General features: G+C 44.7%; 1 protein-coding gene across 1 annotated transcript in view; it reads left to right on the top strand.

The window, feature by feature from the left end:
- fbxw7 (F-box and WD repeat domain containing 7) overlaps positions 1-14,799 on the top strand; it is an 86,182-nt gene that overhangs the window by 18,447 nt on the left and 52,936 nt on the right. Inside the window, exons 3-4 of the mRNA XM_060047662.1 lie at positions 10,520-10,798; positions 11,216-11,743. Coding sequence (XP_059903645.1) covers positions 10,589-10,798; positions 11,216-11,743 — 738 coding nt within the window. The 5' untranslated portion in view covers positions 10,520-10,588. The remainder of the gene's footprint in view (positions 1-10,519; positions 10,799-11,215; positions 11,744-14,799) is intronic.

Below are 14,799 nucleotides of genomic sequence, written 5' to 3'. Positions count from 1 at the left end.
AGTGTCAAAGGCTTTTACTTTAAGTATGCCTACTTTGATAGCTGGCTAGTTTTCATGCAATGTAATGACCGCCATATAATTGACTGGTTAGAAGCGGTAATTGTTATTGGCTAGGAGCTTCCTCTCAAGAAAGGTGAGACTTGGAAGTAAACATCTTGAGCATCGGCACATCCAAGCCTTTTGAGCTAACCCAAGAAAATACATCTCCCCTTATTGTTGGCCTTTTCTAGCAACACAATGAAACAGTAATTGTATGGTGTTGGAGGCCAGTGTATTTCAGATTGCAGGAGACTGATAACTTGGCCTGCGCCCGGGCACACACAATGGATGCTATGAGGAGGGAGGCGGGGAGTTGTCTGCGGTCCAAACATTCAGTTTAATCTTTTCCCTGGTTTCAGAGGCACTTTATTGCCACGTGAATTGTTTCCCCAAACAGTGGCCTTTAAATAGACCTTTACTTGGTCTAATAACCACTTCCTAACATGCAGATAGATGGTTGTTGGCAGTAATAATTGTAATAATAGTATTTTCTCTAATGTAGGTATTTTTAAACGTGGCTGTGGTCTTAATGGTTATGTACGTGCATGTAGTATTGAGTGTTGGTTTTGTGAACAGAAATTGAGATGAAACGCATACAATCAGCCAGCCATTTCGTTCACGGCATACTAAACCTCTGTAGCACTTTTATCCCATAAGCAACAGATACGACCACATTACTTCAATGAAACATCTGCCAACCACCGGTTTATAAGTCTGTTACTGGATTAGTGACACGATAATGCCCCCACATTCGGTCTCTTTCCTTCCAGAATCTGTCCAAACTTCCTGTTCCAGTTTATGCACTTCTAAGTTGTAGGGTTTAATGAATTGGTTCACTGGATTTAGTTAAGCAACTGCAAATAACTTTCAAGTGGTGAGGGATTACTTGTGCAAGGGGCTGTTTTAACTGTTTGAAACTTGGTTCACTATGGTTCGTCCACCTTTTAAGCTAAACTCCATAGCATTTGTCGCCAGGCTTGTATGGACAGTAGCTTTCACCCCTGCTTACACATTCTGTGGATCAATATGGAACGAGGATGCTGACGGGCAATATTCATCAATAATTAACAGGATGCCTTTCCACCACACTGTCCTTTTATGCCTCGATCATAGCAAAGAAAGAGGAGAAGAGAGATAATGAATAGAATGATTTTAAGGGAATCACAAGATGGTCATGCCACTACCATATACGCATAATTGTGCTGCTTTTGTACTTTTGAAAAGTGGACGTGAATATAATTAAGTCATTCCTGGCATTAATCATCACCCTATATATTGGTGGATGGATCAGTGTTAACCTGGATCTATGCGTGCTTAAAAAAGTAAAACGAAGAGAGAAAGCATGATCTACTTTCCCAGTGCTTCAGAGTCTGCGTTTGGTACCACACAGGGCTGGCACACACTCACCGATATTAGTGTTCTTTGGATGTGAATCACTGTCGAGTGTCTACTTATTGTGCCGCTGCAAATGCCTACACAATGATGTGCACAGCAGTATGCAGGTGCCTAGCGGGGGGGGTCGGCACTAGACTGCTCATTATAATTGCTCCCTTGGTCGTGTTCTACGCTGAGACCATCGCAGGCAGTTACAGGAAGCAGCCTCTCACTGAAATATAGATGGGGGCTGTATAGGCGCGGCACACTTATGTCCTCATTGTGACTCTCACCTGAAGCAGAAGCTAACGGATCTCTGCTTCCCCAAGTGCACGCTTCAGTGATCCCCCAAACGTCAAGATGAATACAGAGCAGGCCGGTCGAGCTACAGCTGGAGATGTGGACGGCTGCTCTCTGCCTGGAAAGCTCAGTCGATCGTTTAGTATGGTCATGTTTGAACATTGAAGATGATATAGCTGTGAATGACCAGATTCCAACAAGTTGGCTAATTCCAAATTCATCATTGTGCACTGGGCTAGCATTTACTTTAGCCACTGCTATTGACTTGCAAAGTTACAATAGCCTAGATACTGACCATGTGAGGGGAATACTTCGTATTACTTTCCAAAGATGTCCAATATCCTGCGATAGTCGCTTATCCGAACAATTGGAGATTGCATGTACAGGAGCTAGGTTACTGTAACTGCATGCCAACGGAACTAACCCAGCAAACTCCCCTTCTGGACTGACGATAATGAATTTGGAATTAGGCTGAATGCGGGTAAGACATGCACTAATCATGACTAATTAGGTGACCTTGGGTGTCTTGAAAGGCGCCTCTAAATTAAATGTATTATTATTATTACTAATCTAAAGATATCGCTTGGCATTCGTTTTAATTGCACAAATTGCAGACAAACGCAAATATATCTTGCCAGCTTCCTTTTTCCCTTTTCTAAAAAAAAAAATCCTTTTACCTTTCATGTAATGGTTAGGTATTATCTATTTTAATTTAGCTGCTTAATATCGCTGCCCTTCTGTCTTGTAAATAAAAACAAACGACAAGGATAAACTCCACACAATAAAGTGACTGAAATTATCGTCCTTTTGGCCCATTCTCCCATTTTCAATTAGCAGGCTAATAAGGTTAAACAATTGGAGGACCATGAATGCGTCCCCCTCCGCTGGAGCAATGACGTATGCTGAGGACCAAATGAAAAAGGTGGGAGGGTAGTCATGGGTAATGGGCTGAAAAAGGAAGCATTGTTATCGCAAATGCTGGAATTAGCCCAAAGCAAAATCATTAATTAATGGTAATCTGGTTGTTCAACATTGCCGCTTTTTTTGTTGCGGTCCTCAGGTCGTTGTCAGGTTTTCCTCGGTGTGCAGGCCTGAGTCTTATCACCGTAATAACCATGTATGAGCTGCCAGACATTCAATAACCGTATGTCCCTGTGCTCCTCACCCGCACCCTCGAGCCCAAATACAAACTCTATTGACATTGGCAACAAATACCATTTTTGTATGACTAATAATTTGTATTTGTATAACTAATAATATGGAATCACATTTTGATACGAAAAATGGCTGGCTTCTAACGCTAACTCTAAAAATAAGCACGTATTAAATACAGGTTAAATTGAATGGGTGGAGTTTTTCCCCATCACCCTGCAAGTTTATTTAGTCTAAGCAAGGTTACTAAAATTTCCTATAATATTCTCCCCACCTCTTTGTGGATCGATGAAACTCCTGATTGCCACCCAGGGTGAGCAGGTTTCTGCCCGTGTGCCAGAGCCTGTGGGTTTGTCGGTCGGAGGTTTCCTCTGCCGTGGCAACCGTCTCGACGGAGGGACTGGCAGCCTCCACCACACACAGAGGAGAGATACAGCGGCTTGCTGGAGTCGGAGCATCTGTGGGTGCTGCATCCAGAGATATCACTAGCAGCGCTCAGAGCAGAATCCCTGGCGGTCGAGAGGGGAGGAGCTGTTCAGGCAGGAGGCTGGATGCTATACAGAACGCTATACAGTAGTGTATAGCCGAGTGACAAGGGAGACAGACAGACAGAGAGAGAGAGAGAGAGAGTTGGAAGTAGCCGGCAAAGGAACGATGCGCAAGGCGACTCTGATTTGTGGATTAAAGTGCTGTCTGTGTTGCGGACTGAGGTCTTGAATGAAAACAAGACCTTAGGAAGCCCGCTAGCTTAAAGAAAAAGAAAAAGAACCTGTGGATTTACGTCAGCAACCTGAGGTGGTAGTGGTGGGCGGGGGCCGGGGTGGGTGGTGGCAGCGTTGGCTAGCACCAGGAAGCAGCCTTGGTTTCCATCGCTTCTTTCCTCTATTCCTCCCCTCTCTGGAGCTCCGGGCCACTAATGAGTGAGTCAATGTGTGGCTGTGGCTGCAGCTTCATCTCTTCACTGATGAAGAGGCTGAGTCGCACCGCGTGCTGCTCAGACCTCCTCTCCTGCAGCCACACTTCAGAGCAGCTCCACAGACTGGCCACTGACCGTCCACGTCTAGCCCAGGTAACCCATATCGCCTGCTCGCCCCAGATTATACAAACCCAACGTTCTTTGGTGTTACGATAACTGGTGCCACGAATGGTCCCGCCATGTTGACCGTTTTTTTTGTTGTTTGTGGCGTGCAGAGTTGGATAAAGGGGCCTGCCATTAAGGAGGTTTTGTCGTAAACGGCAACATCTTACATGCTTTCTAGGGGAGCTGCCGTCTGAGCACTGATGCAGTAATTGATTCTTTAATGGAACCAGGGTTTTTAATGGGCAGTCACGCTGCCTTGACAACAGCCTAGACCGGCATTCAGAAGGAAAAGTCATTCTAACGCTTGGCTTCTCTATGCTTGTGATTTACACAGATTACTGCAAGCTCCTCAGCCAGACAAAATGCTCTTTTAATGGATCAGATTATTGTACACGTGTGTATGTGCTTGTGATTGTGTGAGGTTGATGGCTGTGTTTCTATGTGTGACTGCCTGTCTGGGCCTGTTCTCAATTGTGTGATGCTTTCCTTTCATCAGTCAGCCTGAGTTGATTCAGTTTTATTGCCCCTAATGCATGACTGCCTCAGAGGTTGATTGACGTTGATTCAGACGCCTGTTCTCAGGGCCAACTCTCTATCATGATTTTCTGCTGTTGAGATTGTTATAACATATCTGAAGTATTTGTCTTTATGTACCTAAAGTAGCTATCATGGGGATGTCGAGATGTCTCATGGGAAATTTACATTGACAGGTGATGACTTTAGATGTGCAATGTTCAATCATCAACTAAGGCAATCTTCAGGCAATTGTAAAGCAGGGTTTAACCCCTTATTGTTTGTAATAGTCTGTGTGGATTAGGGCTGGGATAAACGATTATTTTTTAAACGATTAATCTAGCGATTATTTTTTCGATGCATCGATTCATCTAACGATTCATTTTTTCAGTCCGATTCGATATCGATTCGATTCTCGATTATCTCCCCATTAATTGACTAATAGCAATTTATACATGTTGATTTACATATCTGAATGAAAAAAATATGAATTCCTTAACATTTCAATGCATGTTTATTGCCTTTAAATTCCAAAATAAAAGTGCAAAGTAATGCATTCTTAGAATTCTACGGTGCTCAGTCATCTGCAGCTGCTACCGGGTGGCGCCTCTTCAGGTGCTGGTGAATTGCCATGGTGCTAGAATGGAAAGTCATCTCCATTTTGCAAAGATGACATATCACGGAATCGTTTCATTTCACATTAAAGAATTCCCATACTTTAGAGGAACGAGTGCGTGGCGCCTTGCACTTATGAAAGTCTGAGGAGCCACTCGCGTTGCAACTACGCTCCGGCGCCGCCCATCTTTTTTTTTTTTTTTTTTTTTTTTTAATCGACGCGCATTTTTCGCGTCGACGTAATTTATGCGTCAACGTCGTCGATTACGTCGACGCGTCGTCCCAGCCCTAGTGTGGATTGGGCCCTAATGGAAACATTGGGCTTGGCTTGTGGGGAGAAGCACTTCCTTCGGTCAAGCAAACGGGGAGTTAAGGTTTCACAATGTTCCGCTGAGACTCCATAGGGCACTAGCTGAAAATAGACTCATCGATTAATGGCTTCTGTTGAGAAATGTAGACGCTTGGATACTTGTAGCCATTAGGCCTTTTATTTATAGCGGCGCTGGTCAATTGAGCCCCCTGCGTCATTCTATTCAATGCTTTTGTTTGTTAGTGGATGGCAGGATGAATATCATCATATTTGTATTTTTCAATTTAACGTGAATGTTTCCAGTCCGTTTTTTTTTTTATGTGCCTCTTTTTATTTAAAGGAACCGAAACAGCTAAACCTTTTTTCTTTCCTGTTGCCGGTGAAAGTAAATACTGTCACGTTGGCAGATAAACATGAAATGTATTTCCCTCAGCTTTCATTTCTTGTAATACAGTTAAGAGCCTTCACAGAAATATGAAGGCTCGCCAGCACCAAGGATCACTTGACAACTCGGGTAACCCGTGTTTCCGTGAGACTAAGCACACAAACCGTCTTATATACACCTGTCGGAAAGGGCTGGAGTGAGAAAAAGGATTTGTTCTTGCGTACTCTATGAGGTGTAAATACACCCTTGAGCGAATGAATAGTTTCACTTCACAGAGCCCAACAGTATGGGCTTTAAGTGTGTGTGTGTGTGTGTGTGTGTGTGTGTGTGTGTGTGTGTGTGTGTGTGTTCCTCATTCACCTCAGCTTGGGATTGGACTGTGTCTTGAGTGCCAGTTTGGTCTACAACATTGACTCAAGTCCCAAACCATGTGTATCAGCAGCTGCACCCGGTACGGTCACTCTGCTGCCAGATAGCTGGGCACTAACTAAAAGAGCTAGTCCATTAATGCCATGCTAATTATCCCTGGGTAAAAGACAGGAAAACCTGCATGGTCTACGGTTTCAGCTGACTGGGCGTTGGATCAATAGACTTTCTATCTTGTAGACGAGCGCACTAGTTACTTAATTCACGGGTTTGCTTTGTTTTTGCTTCATGTTGAGGCCTAAATGATTTTGTGTCATATTTTTTACACTAATGTGGTGCGTGGGAGGTTGTTAGGAGGACGGTGCTATTTTTCCCGCTGACAAAAGCAACTCGGATGCTCTTTTTGCCTGCCTAACCCTATTAGTCGACTAATAGCCGTGGGTTTGGGGAGAACCTTCCCTCCTCCAGCTTCTCTCCCTCATGCTCCTGAGTCGTGTTATCTCTTGGAGAGAGCGAAAATCTCCCCTGCCCTCCACACCTTCTCTGAGCCTCAGTTCGCTCCTGACCTCTGAACAGCTCTCTACAGTAACCGCTTATATAAAGTGTGTGTGTGTGTGTGTGTGTCCCCTTATATTAACACACCATGGTATTTTCTTATTCAGTTGTGGAAATGGGAATAAAGCAGTCAGCGGGATGTGGATTGTGAGATATGCCGTTGAAATCCGCGGGTTATTAAATCTTATTAGATTACAGTAAGAGGAAAAAGGGTAAAAACACACTGATCTGTTTTGTCTTGTTATTATTGCATAGCTGACTTGAATGAATTGCCCACTGGCTATCTTTTTAGTATTTTAAAGGGATAATATTACTGCATTGTGGTGCTTTCATGAGATGGAAATTACTTTTTCTTAGCACCCATGTGACCAGCATCCCCCCCCTTTTTATTTATATTTTTTGTGCTTTCAGCTTCCTCTTCCTCTGTACACTACACATGGCTGTTTGACAATAAAGACAAACGCACTTCACTCCTGTGTGTACGAAACCAATTACAAAAAAAATACCTTTTTCCCCCGGTAAATGGCAGGACCCAATCTGAAGCTATTCATAGCCTTTCCTCTGTCAGGCTCACAATACCAGGCGAGCCCTCCGCAGGGGCTGCTGTGCAATCTGAGATAGGACTAATGCTCCCCAGCAAAGTGACGCTACCACAGAGGCAGGAGGAGACAAGGCCGATCACACAGGGCTGGAGACATGGCCAGCTCAAGGTCAAAGCCCCTTCACCAAGGAGTCGTCGATAGTCATAGTTGTCGAAGGAAGTGGGAAGAAATGCTTATACCCTGAATAAAATATTACAGATTGCGGGAAATTATTGGTTTGGGATCGTCACGTCCCAACTGGTCCATGTTCTCACGGGCCTGTTTTTAACTGGTGACGTTGTTTCCCTGTGGAAAGAAATGATGACACTGGCAGGCTGTACAAATGGGTGTTTTTCACATCTATTAGAGCAGATCCCATATGGTGAAATAAGACATTACTAGAAACCCTGTCAAAACCATTTTTTCTGTAAACATTTCGGTTGGCTGCTCTGTCCAGCTGGAATAAACAGAATCTAATACGCAGACACACGATCTGTAAAGATGTGTCTTCAAACACACCTGTTGCCATGTGCTATTTTGGTCTTTGAGCTTATTTTTGTTAGAATCTGTTGCACATGAAGTATCTTTACAGTGTTCCTCAACAGACAGTGAGGCAAATCTGGTCCCATTGCCAATTGGAAAAACGACCACTCTCATTCTTTGATAAATAACTAGCAGCTGCGGTCATGTTTGATGCCAGACTGGTGAAATTCCTTTTGTACTGGTCGAATGCAGACATTTGTTATCTATTAAAAAATAACAAGGCTCAAAAAATGTTGTGTACCAGCGTGCACTCGCGCTAAGAATACCTGTCCGTTCATTGGTGTTGCAATGGTGTGGACATTTCCCCTACTGCTTACCTCTTCCCAGTATGACTATTTAAATAGGCTACACATGTATGTGGCCTGTGTGATGTAGCTGATTAAACGTCATAAGCCCTGTTTTATTGATAAGAAGCCTTATTTCAGCTAGTGTTCTCCTTTTTCTACCCTTTATTCAGGTTGGGCAATTGTCTGTCTCGGTATTTAACCCTCTGTCATTCAAACAGGAGTTTCCCACATATAAGACTGGCCCTAATGCATAACTCCAAAACTTTGAATGTTCGAACATTTGAATCGTTAATAAAAAGGTTATCACATTGTCGTATCTTTCCCTGTCTGGATCTGAGACGGTGGAGAAAAACGCTACAGAATCGATCTACTGATTATAATTCCCATAGCAGTTTGTTTAAAATAATTATTAGTGTTGATATATCATCATTACAAAGTTTATTTTTCATGCCAACATTTTTTAAATTAAAAGGTCAACTTGCAGTCATCGCATTGCATCAAAATGTCTTGACACAATGTGTTGCACTTTCCTAGTGGAAATAGCAGCCTCCTAGAGGTTAAATCGCTGATTAAAGCCACACCTTTGGGTGATTATGGCCCATCCTTGGCATCCCTTGAGTAATTTCAGTAGATCTGCAAGCATGCCAATTTATATAACTTTTATGCAACAAACACGGACCTACGGATTTCGTAGTACCCCTAATAATGGCAATATGACGGTGTGAACAAAATCCCACCAGTGGCACATCCAACACTGTGACACCGGTTACCACGGCAACACTACTGTCATTGTTTTATAATGTATAAATCAATGGCTGGCCCAAAGTCTTAAGACTGCAACAAATTGGGTGATCTGATCTGATGGTTACCTCAGACAGGCCACATGAAGTTACTTTTGATAGTCACACAATACAGGATATTCAGCCCTAAAGGGCAGTTTAATCACCATCAGCCCGTTCATGAATGTCAGTTCGTTATGATTGAATTAATAAAGATTATCAAACTTTCTATAGTCTAAATATAGGAGCTGTGGAGCCTTGTTTGTGCATACATCTTTTGCTGCCACAAATGCGTGGACCTCTATTTTTCAGATGGTTATAAATGTAGCCTGTGTAGCTTGTTCAGAACCAACTGCTAAATAGCAGGCAACTACTGCATTAAAATGAAGACTCGATCACTCATGGTAGCTTAGCTGGAGGAGGGCTTCACCCCTGCCTGGGATGAGAGGTGAGGCATCTGTTGGTTAAAAAGAAAAAACACTGAAACTTTAATTTCCTGAAACCTGTCTTTTCAAATTCATGGGGAAAAATTGAAGAGCTGCTTCTTAATTTAGTTTTTGACAATTCCATAGTAAGATAAACTGGAGGAGAACGGCTGTGTCAAATCTATAAGCCAACACTTCTCTGCCCATACATACCATTCGATAATGTGACATTTAAAACGCCTCTTTCTTGCAGAACTTCATCAAAAAGCCAGCCCTTGGCAAATGTCAGTAATGACACTGCCAGTGCCATCCAGAACATTTTCTAGTCTAATAGAAAAAACATTTGGTGAAATACTTCAGTGACGAGGACTTGGAGTCATAACAAAAACATTGAGCATGTTTGACATCATCAAGGCCTACTGGTGAACGCAATGTCAGTAGCAGTGGATTTAAATGATTTTAAAACTGCATGACTTTCTGAGGAAAACACTGCACGTCACTTTCCACCAAACCTTCAGGCGAGCCCTAACGCAGGAACAACTGCCCGTCCTAGTTCTTTGCACATTTGAACCAGGTGCTGGCGGTTATGTCTGATGGACTGGGCTTTGTTTATTGGCTACACTCGGAGTTGGAATACCGGTAGCTTTCTGGGCTAGCCTCTGTCTGTCTGCATGTGTGGCAGATGATCCAAGACTCTAATGTGTAGCCAAACTGGCTCACTCCCACCATTCTAACTCGTCTTTCCCTATGTCGCTCGCTGTCTGTGTTTCACTTGCTGGCTCTAGTTTCTTCCTCTACCTAGGGCTCCCGGGCACAAATGCTAATGTCCATTGTTTTATTTCTGAGCCATGAATAAAGATGAACGGGGTTATTCTGGCTGTCTTTTAGAGAGTGACTGAGTGTGTGCGTGTGTTTGTGGGGAGGGTTGGGGGGGGGGGGGGGGGGGGGTGATAAGCGATAATATATCACTTTGCCGCGAAACAATACACTGCCTGGAAGAAATGCGCCTTGAGTAAACAACTCTTTTATGCGCTCCAACCTCTTTTGGTTTTTGGGCTTCTATATTATTCTACTGTCAAACTTTGAAATTTCAGTCCAAATTCATAAGCAGAACGATAACTCAATGTTTTTCTCTCTCTCCCCCCGCCTCTTTCTTCTGGTCCATCGCCCTCTCTCCTTTTTCTTTGTGTCTTGTCTCCCCTCTACATCCACAGCATGCCAAGCCCTTCTCTTCGTCAGACAGCCTAGTGAAGGTTCAGGAGGTAGCAAGCTGGCTATTGGAAATGAACCAGGATCTGCTGTCGGGGGGCAGCAGCAGCAGGCGTCGGCGGGGCGGTCCCGGGGGTCCTGCGGCGCAAGGTAACGCCCCCTCGGCAGCCCAGACGCCCCAAGCAGCGGCTGAGGAGGGCGATGAAGACGAGCACATGAACAGGGTGGTGGTGGAGGAGGAAGAGGAGGAACAGCAGCCGCAGCAGCCCCAGCTGCAGCTCAGGGTAACGTCCTCTTTGGTTGTTAGCTTTTGATATGGAAGTGTTGACTTTTTGTTTTGTCTTTTCAAAACAAAAAGCCGACGGGCTGAGAACGATCATTCTTGTGATCCACACGCATCCCGTCTTTGTTGTAAGCCCGACAAGACGTTGCATTGTGTTTCCCCCGGATTTCGTGTAAACGTCTTGACTGTCAACCTACCCGAGTCAACTTTTCAGCATTAGTTCTTTGAGCGTTGACGGGTTTTTGGTGCCGTGCGCTCCCCGAACAGCCGCTGTTCCGTTTCCACCTGCAGGTTTTCGTATGTGAGGCTGCCTTTCATAGGACAGACGTTGGCGGTCCCCAGTATGGTTGATCCCGCTCTAAGCCCCTCAGTCCGTGTCAGGCTGCGGATGAAGCATACCTGTTTGATCTGCTTTCAGGCGGCGGTCGACGGGGAGCGGGAGGAGCCATGGGCGCCCGGCGAGTCGGGGGTCAGCAACGGCCGGCGAGACGGGGCCGCCGAGGAGGGGGGCGAGGAGCCCCGCCGCCAGGAGGCCCCCGCCGACGGGCGGGCCGAAGGAGGGGAGAAAGGAGCCCGCTGGATGTGGGGGGAGGACCGGCCGGGCGCGCAGGGCGAGCCGTCGGTGGGCGAGCCCGAGGACGAGGGGGAGGAGGAGAACAACAACAGTAGCAACCAGCGGGAGGAAGGGGAGGAGAGGACAGAGGGGGGCCGGAGGGAGGAGGGGGACGACGACGAGGAGGAAGAGGAGGACGAGGAGGAGGAGATGGACCAAGACAGTGATGACTTTGAACAATCTGAGAGCGGGAGGGAGGAGGAGGAGGAGGAGGAGGAAGAGGAGGACGTTGAGGGAGAGGATGGACTGCGCTCTCCCTCCCTCAGGAACAATCTTTCTGTCCACAGCCTGGACTCGGGTCGCACACACCAAAGCTCGCCTAACAAAAAGAAGGTAAGAATCGGGCTCCCTCCTCTCTATTCATGACTTCCATCCCAGGGAAACTGCTGCCAAACTCGTGTTTTATGCATCCGGTTATTAGGTTTCTACATATTTTGAGGTATATATATCTATTGATTTATAGAAATATTGATCTATATAGATGGATAGATCTAGTTTATTGTCAGACATAAACATATTTAGAATTTGGATTATGTCCTCGTACATTTAAGGCAAGAGTTCCCCCTTGTGGTTGAAATTATTAACTACATAAAATATGTACCCTATGAAGACCAAATAAGTTTCAAAAGAGGCTCACAATTGAACCATTCATCTGCATTGGAACAGATCAGTTTTTCGGCTACTTGACGATGTTCGGCCGTCTTCCGAAATGGATGAACGCAAATCATTTTCTTAAAAGCATAAAAGCCAGGGAAAATGTATCCTAGTTTGGTTTGAGTCTTCTCCATTTCTCAACACAATTGCATGCATGGTGTGTAAGAACTATGATTACATTCAATCTTTCCAGAAATTGGTCTTGGCATTGTTTAATTGACTTGTGTTGGCCTTTACCAGTCCCCTTTATTCAGTCTAGCGACCACAGAGGCCTCCATATCTGGAATGCCATAACAAATTAAAATAGACCCGTAGCCTTCTCCACGTGCTGCTTTAGTCTTGGTGTTATTATAGTTGCCACGAAAACACATTGCCGGACATCAAAGGCTTGCAGATGGGTTGATGAGTGACAACTTTACACAAGGCTGCAGGGCTTGAAGGTGATTTATTTGTTGCTCTTTAACTGTATTCGTATGCTACAATGTATACTGTAGTCTACTTTCTGAGCCACTGATCCCTTGTGAAGAATGGCTGTCCTTCAGACCAGTGAGACTGAATGTAAAAAGTTAATGCACAGTAGACACTGCAAAGTCTTTGTACCTTTGTCTGTCTGAAAACATCCGGTTTTACCATATAGATTCTATATCCACATTTTTAACCCAGTGAAGCATTAGTCATTATTTGATTTCATTACCTATGTGGCATCAAAGTCTCAGCTCTTTAAAATCACTCAACGGGAACCAAAAGCGATAATGGCATGGATGTCGCCACGGTAATTAGACTCACTTCCCTCTGATTAGGCTCGCGTAATGTTTGTTATCGCGTTTGTCTTTTCTATTTCCCCAGAGTCATTCTTGAATTACCTGAAATTTGAGACTCGGCCAGTAATAAGGTTAAGTTTGTAAGTGCCATGTCCTGAAGAGAATTCCTAAACAGCCTTTTCCTAAAAGTCCCTAATTGGCTGATTGCTACTTTTACGGGCTGTCCAAAGAGGACGGACTGACACTCGACCACTAAACGCCCCTGGCGCCGTGGGCTCAGTGCATCAAGGTCACGACCCTTGGCTCATCCTGTTGCCTCTTTCTGCCCTGCCCCAGTGTCGGGTCGCTCCTGGACCTCCTGCTCTCCGGCTGCTCTCTAAATCCATGGCAAGCCTAACGCCGTGTTGAGCACCAGGGGATTGACGGACCATTTCACCCCATGACAGGACCCCTTGACCATTTCCTAGACAGGCAGCAGGCATGTAGGTTCAGGTAGAGGATAGGGCTCTAGCTACAGACAAAATTGCAGACATTTTGGTTTGAACAAGAACGCGTGCAACCATATTTTCTAAGCGAGTACAAGCTGCTTATGCATGTGCGTTGTCGTTGGGAGTTCTCGCCCCCCCCCCTTGTGTCACCTCAATTCCCTTCACCGACACCCTATGTCCTTTTTGATTTTTGCACTGAGCAGATGTCCCTAAGCTTTCTATTTGAAGCCATTAAAAGGGCACGAATCATACGATATGCAGGGTTAAATGTCGTCAAAATGTTGAGTGGTGGGTTTGCAGGAGGGTTGTAGGATACTGGTGGCATAGAGCAGGTGTTGATGTCTATACACAGGGCCGTATGCATTAGCTTCTGGAGAATGTTTGATTACTCCAACCATTAAATGCATTTTGACTCCCAAGTAATTTTTTTGTGTATAGTTCAGTAATTTTAATAGAATGAGGCCTCGCATGAATAAATCTTGAAATTGACAGAGGCTAATTGCAAAAATATTGTGACAACCTTTTGAAGAAGAAAAAACACAATGGAATCACTAGTTTTCATGATCGGCTGTTAACAAATAGAATAATCTGTAAATATATTGGCTTCACTGGCAAATGTTTGGGATATAATTAAACTGCCAGCAGCCTAGTAGATGATCTTGCTGATTACATACATAAATGTGTGCGCCTAACTTCTATATGTCTATCCTGGAAAGTCTGCAAGGAGAGCAGTTGGTGGGAGATTGAATGGGGAAACTGAACCACCAGCACAGCTTGTTTGAATGTCTGGCTCTGGGCACCAACGGTAATGTTTATGTCCATTTTGATCATGACTGTGCCGCCCAACGTTTCTGGTCCTCATTGCCGATGCTCCTCCGGCTACAGCTTCCCTGCTGGTTTCGATCAGGCAACACTTTCTTTATGTATATATCTTCGGCAGAGAGACGGGGCCTGTGGGTACTCATCTGCATGTCTTCAAGTCGAGCATTCGCAAAGTTCGATTTTAGCTGTCTTAATTACCAGAATGGGATGCATTGTTTGTTTTCAAACTCTTGCCCAAAAAGTTTTGCAGGTGCATTTTTTTGGTAGTATCTGCAGTTTAAAGTTCTAAACAAACTAATAAAAAACCAATCTAATTTAATCTCATCTCAATGCACCCCAATATCCTTTTCAATTCTGACTTAAACAAGCTTCACTGTACATGAATATTTCAGCCAAGGGAGCATAAAGCGCCCTCTCAACCTTCCATTGTCCTCTGGTGAATGGCTCGTTCATATCGACCCGTCAGCATTGTAAACAGAATCATCTCACTGCGTCTCTTTGAAGGCATAGGCCAGGGGGTGCAGACCGCTCTGCAGAGCCACGATAAGGGGATAAAGCCGGAAAACAGACCCGAGGCCAGGGTGTATTAGTCTGTTACACGCTCCCAACAGCTGGCTGAATGCATGTTTGACCAGCATCATAATCAATAGGATAGGGTTTTAGC

Source organism: Gadus macrocephalus, chromosome 3, assembly GCF_031168955.1.
Source record: "Gadus macrocephalus chromosome 3, ASM3116895v1".
NCBI classification, from domain to species: domain Eukaryota; kingdom Metazoa; phylum Chordata; class Actinopteri; order Gadiformes; family Gadidae; genus Gadus; species Gadus macrocephalus.
Note: the sequence above shows the minus strand (reverse complement) of the source record. Positions and strands in the feature narration are given on the sequence as shown.